A 5,810-nucleotide genomic window follows, 5' to 3' on the forward strand; every position below is an offset into this window, starting at 1 on the left:
CATACTATATTTATTTGGTATAGCAAAATATTTGTTTTTTGTTTTGTACACTTGCTCGAACTTAAAGGGAGTTGACTATGATAAAACTTAGAAGATCTATTTCGTGGGGAAAAGTAGAGTACTAGAATATACGTAATATGTCCGTCTTGCATCTTTCCATGAGCCTTCCCTGTGTCTTTTGTTGTCGACAGGGTCTGCATATGGACTGCAATTATGCTCTTTCTTCTAGCGACTTTCAATGCTTCAAATGTTATAAGCAAATTTACAAGGGTTGCAGGAGAACTTTTTGGGATGTTGATCACTGTACTCTTCCTACAAGAAGCTAGCAAGGTAACTTACAACCGTCCCTCTATTGGATGATTAAACCGATGATTACAAAAAAACATCTAATGATATCACCTTCCTCTACATCAATGAACTAGTACACAAAAGGATATTTTAGGCAGGCCTAAGATGGCAATCCCATGAGATTTTTCCACCTGTCATGCTTAAAGGTCACGGATTTGTACCACCTTTCCATCGAGGGACATGGACCCGCCTCAGAATGCTATCTATGTGTGGCAGCCCTTCCTAAGAAGCCCAGCTTGTATAGGTTCCTTTTCAACGTACTTCCCACACCATGCCCGCACTAGAAAATGCAACTTCCACAACGGTTTATCACCTTTGGCACACTTTGGATGCTTAAAGAAATTATTTTTTTCGACAAGCGACTCTGCTAGTTAATGACATATGCTGTGCAATGTTGTGGGCATCCGTACCTAGAGCTCTTTTAGTTGCGAAGAAACCTTGCTTTTGATTGCAGGGTTTGCTCAAGGCTGAAGGATAATGTCCTCCCTGTGATGCTTGTGGCTCAGCCGCATATGTGGTCATTGTAATGGTGGGCATGGCCATGGTTTTTGTGTTCGGTTGATGTTGGAACCTGTAATCCGTACTTAAGATTTGGTATGGTCCTGGTCAAGTTGTGGGTTTCCCGGGCATGCCGCTTGGGCCACTAAACCTTAGCCTGTTTAGAGTTGTTTAATTTGCTTGGTTGTGCCTTCTTTAGAATTGTTACATTCTTCCTATTTTATTAAAGAAAACACTATACCGAACCATTTACGTCGTCCATAAACCTAACATAGACTTATGTATGGCAGGGAATTGTGAGAGAATTCGGTCCTCCTAAAGGTGTTGACAATGGTTCACCAATACACCAGTTCCAATGGATGTATCTCAATGGCCTACTTGGTGTTATCTTTTCAACTGGCTTACTATACACTGCACTAAGAACTAGGCGTGCAAGATCATGGCTGTACGGCTTAGGTTGGTCACATGTTCTCTATTGCTTATCTTTTCCTATATTTATCTTAAGTATAGTATAAATTATTGTTTAGCTTGTCCTATTTGTTATGCCAACAGTTTAGTGCAAAGTCAACTCTGATTTAGGACATATAATTACAAAACCTACATGTCTTCATCCGTTCAAATTGGCCAAGTAACTGCCATCAAATACAAGAGTTAAAGTTCTGTGCTGAAGTGACATTTGCACTATGGGCCTTGTTTATGTCGGTGTTGACCTTGTACTAGGCCGTTCATCGGCCTAGGTTGGTCTGGTCAGTTGAGGTCAAGTTAGTTTCTTTTTCGATGCAGTACTGCTGGAAGTATATTTCTACCCATTTACATCTAGAGTATAGTTGTACATACTGCGATAGCTTTCAGCTCAAAATGAAAATAATTGTAGCCTTGTATTTTTTTTTCCTTTAGCACTTGATAACTTAATAATATTGAACAGAAAAACTTGCATATATGTATAAAAAATAGCAGGTTTTTACAGACCGAGTCCCTTACTAACCAATGTGCCATTTGATTGAATTGCCACTTGCAGGCTGGCTGAGAAGTTTCATCGCCGATTATGGTGTGCCACTCATGGTGATTGTGTGGACCGCACTGTCCTACGCATTACCAAGCAAAGTTCCTTCAGGGGTCCCTAGGAGGCTATTCAGTCCTCTTCCATGGGAGTCAAGCTCACTACAGCATTGGACCGTAGCAAAGGTAGCAATGCATCAATACCTGCGGATCTATATAATCTAATACAACCTCCGAAATTAACTGTCGCTAAATTGAGTGTACCTAGATGTATTTCAGTGTGTAGATAACTAGATATACTCATTTAAGCGGCAGTTAATTCCGGACAGAGGGAGTAGTATTTATGTCGTTTGGTGCCCAAACATTTTGGTACCCATTTCTAGTTTTGTATCCATATGTTAGTGCAAGTAAAATGAAACTAAAATTCTGCATACGTGGGGTCAAATCTAGAGAAGTAGAACATGGGAACCAGGTTTTACCAATAAGGTTATTCGATGAACATAGTTCTGAATGTATTCCAATGCTATTCCTAAATTGACATTTTCAATAGTAGTGTTTCAAAAGATGAAAAATATGCAGATACTCTGGGCACCCTTGAAAACGTTGAAATTGTGGTGAATTTCGTTACGTGGCCGCATTAGACATTTCTGAATAGTTCACCGATGTTCACTTTCAGGATTTATTCTCCGTCCCTCCAGCGTTTATATTTGCGGCAATTCTGCCTGCATTGATGGTTGCCGGACTCTATTTCTTTGATCATAGTGTAGCTTCACAGCTTGCTCAGCAAAAGGAGTATAATCTGAAGAAACCATCTGCCTACCATTATGACATTCTAGTCCTTGGATTGATGGTACTATCTTCAATCTTGTAGCTTCCAATTTTTCCAGTACTTTTAAGATAGCACAATTAGTTTACTCACCTCTGGTGCCATAGTAGTAAATTCCATTATATTCTGTTGGCTCTACAAAATACCATTAAACTCCTTGCATTATGTGGTCGACAATTCACAATACCCCTCAGATCTCGGCATCGTGAATACATTTTCTTTTGCCTACATTATATATGACATTCATTGAGTTTCATTTTGTCACATGATATACCAACGGTACAGGTCCTGCTTTGTGGTTTAATCGGCATTCCTCCATCAAATGGAGTACTTCCACAGTCCCCCATGCACACGAGAAGCCTTGCCGTCCTTCGGGGGCAGGTTGGTGAATGTCTTCCTTCCTTTTGTACGTATTTGTTTAGCGTCGGTCATCTTTACCCTCGGGTTTCTTTTGGGCTAGTTCCTACGCAAAAAAATGGTTGAAACGGCCAAGGAGAGTGTGGGGAATCGTGCTAGCAAGATGGAAATATATGGAAAGTTACACGAGGTATTCATCGAAATGGACAACGAACAGAATGTAAGTCTTGATCTCTGTGGTACAAGCTTTTATATTTCTTGTTAGACAGAAGGGCAGATGGCCCGGAATTTTCACTAAAAGCTTGTGAAATTTATTATCTTAATTAATCTGAATTATATTGTAAAAAATGTGTCAATCATATCGACACCTACATCATATTTCTGGACAAAAATAAACCTATGTCACTAATCTTACTTTCCTGCAGACGGGTTCCGTTGACATGGAACTGAAGAGCTTGAAGGAAGCAGTGCTGCGAGAAAACGGTGAAGATGGGGAGCAAACCGGAGAATTTGACCCTCGGAAACATATTGAACCCCATTTGCCTGTTCGAGTGAACGAGCAGCGGCTAAGTAACCTGCTGCAGTCGTTAATGGTTGGTGGTTGCGTTGCAGCTATGCCGGTTATCAGGATGATACCGACATCGGTGTTGTGGGGTTACTTTGCATACATGGCCATAGACAGCCTACCCGGGAACCAGTTCTGGGAAAGGATACAACTTATCTTCATCTCATCAAGCCGCCGCTACAAGTAAGTAACAAATCTCGAACAGCATTTTGTTTGTACATCTTCAACTCATTTTGTTTTGGGGAGTGGTCCAGGTTGCTCTAACTCATGGGGTGATATTACAGGGTTCTTGAAGGTCCCCATGCATCTTTTGTTGAGTCAGTGCCTTCGAGAACAACATCGGCCTTCACAATCTTCCAATTTGTCTATCTACTGATCTGCTTCGGCATAACGTGGATACCAATAGCAGGGATCTTGTTCCCGTTGCCTTTCTTCCTCATGATAGCCATCCGGCAGCACCTGCTACCGAAGTTCTTCGAGCCGAGTGACCTACGGGAACTCGACACGGCCGAGTACGAAGAGCTTGAAGGATTCCACCAGGAAGGGGAAGCTGGTTCCAACTTAGGGAGCTGCCACAGCAGCATTGACGCCGAGATGTTGGATGAACTCACAACAAACCGTGGTGAGCTCAAGCACCGGACTGTCAGCAACCGTGAAGAGAGGCACCTCCAGGTAAAATAGAACTAAGGGGCACCAATGTAGTGCACGCAGATTTCACACTTCTATCTAACACCAACATGCATGCAGGTGCATTCAAATGCAGTTCAGCCAAGCGTGTGAAGAACTGAAGATAGAACTTAGGGCCGAGGGTGAAGATATTTGTCGTCATGATTCTATACCCGGAACTGTTGTTCTTTGTGGTAAACATACTAATGTCCATAGTATATGTATACTACGACAGTACTCAACCGCCTTAATGCTTCTTACTCTGTAAGATAGAATCCAAATAAACATTAGTCCATACTATACTGGCGATCCCAGTAGTCCCCTTTTCCTTGGTCCTTCCGATCCTCGGCAAAACCAACACAATGTATATTAATTTTGAGTCATTTTACGAGTCAAATAATTTAAAGAAGTCATAGTATGTATATCACCAGTCGTACTGTTTGCTTTGTAATAGCTGCACTGTAGCCTAGCTATAGCGTTTTGAGGGACCTCCGCTACAGCTACAATATTTTATTGTTGCAGGGAAATAGCCGATAAAAGCGAGGCTAAACGTCAAACGCTAAAATTGGATCTCATTTAGCTCTACGTTGGGAGCGAATGGGCTTCTTTTATAAAAATATATCCTGAGTGCTAGTGCTGACGGCACTCCTTTTTTTCAGTCATGCCGGCCAACCCAGAACTTCAGCCTAATATTGTGTGTGCGGGCCCAAAGTCTAACGTAGCCTCCCTAAATCATGAGAGCTTGTAAGTACTCTTTGCAAATGTCACTCCCACCTCCTTGCGTTTTAACCTGTGACTTTTCCTTATTTTTTGTAGATTCATTTATTCAAAATGTTTTATCTCTTAAACCGTACGTCCAAATCTCGTATCATTTTCACCGTTGGATTACTCGTGTCGAGTTTTCAAAACTACATCTCATGTTGATAGGTTACAACGAACTTTTCTTTCACAAAGGAAATCGTTCAAAAAACCGAACCAGAAGCACGTTTGTTTTTCATTCGTAGAGGAACAATTGTGCCTCTCGCGGAAGCAATTCTATTCCTACACGAGAAGCAAATCTATGCCTCTCGCAGAAGGAAACAAAAAATAAAACACGTCTTTTTCCATTTTTTCTGAGAGGCACGACTGTGCCTCACTGAAGTAAATCTGTGCCTCCACAAGAAGTAAATATGTGCCTCTCGTGGAAGGAAAAACCGATTTTGTTTACTTGTCCAAGAGGCACAGTTGTGCTTCTCGTTAAAAAAAATTCATAACTTCACAAAAAGTAAATATGTGCCTCCCGTGTAAAGAAAAAGATGTGTCTTTTTTCCTTTTTTTTTCTTTTTTTTCGAGAGGCAAAATTTGATGGCTCATTGCTACCGCACTATGACCGGGGTGACTCTCCGCTTACATTGTCGGGGGATTGATTTGTGCTATGGGAAACCCTTCAAAACCCCGGTTTGAACTCTGGGGGCCTGCCTTGCTTCCTCTCAACTAGACGGTGATCGTGGTGCGACGGGGGAACACAAAGCACGGCAGGGACACAACAAGCTACCCAGGTTTGGGCCACCA

The 5,810-nt window shown here is 41.7% G+C and overlaps 1 protein-coding gene across 1 annotated transcript in view; it reads left to right on the forward strand.

Moving 5' to 3' along the window:
- LOC123158963 (boron transporter 4) overlaps nt 1–4,582 on the forward strand; it is a 6,402-nt gene extending 1,820 nt beyond the window's left edge. Inside the window, exons 4-12 of the mRNA XM_044576775.1 lie at nt 192–330; nt 1,137–1,302; nt 1,865–2,031; nt 2,522–2,695; nt 2,957–3,052; nt 3,132–3,248; nt 3,454–3,776; nt 3,878–4,265; nt 4,341–4,582. Of these exons, the coding sequence (XP_044432710.1) occupies nt 192–330; nt 1,137–1,302; nt 1,865–2,031; nt 2,522–2,695; nt 2,957–3,052; nt 3,132–3,248; nt 3,454–3,776; nt 3,878–4,265; nt 4,341–4,373 (1,603 nt within the window). The 3' untranslated portion in view covers nt 4,374–4,582. The remainder of the gene's footprint in view (nt 1–191; nt 331–1,136; nt 1,303–1,864; nt 2,032–2,521; nt 2,696–2,956; nt 3,053–3,131; nt 3,249–3,453; nt 3,777–3,877; nt 4,266–4,340) is intronic.
- Nucleotides 4,583–5,810: the final 1,228 nt, after the last annotated feature.

This window comes from Triticum aestivum, chromosome 7B (genome assembly GCF_018294505.1).
Source record: "Triticum aestivum cultivar Chinese Spring chromosome 7B, IWGSC CS RefSeq v2.1, whole genome shotgun sequence".
Lineage (NCBI taxonomy): Eukaryota > Viridiplantae > Streptophyta > Magnoliopsida > Poales > Poaceae > Triticum > Triticum aestivum.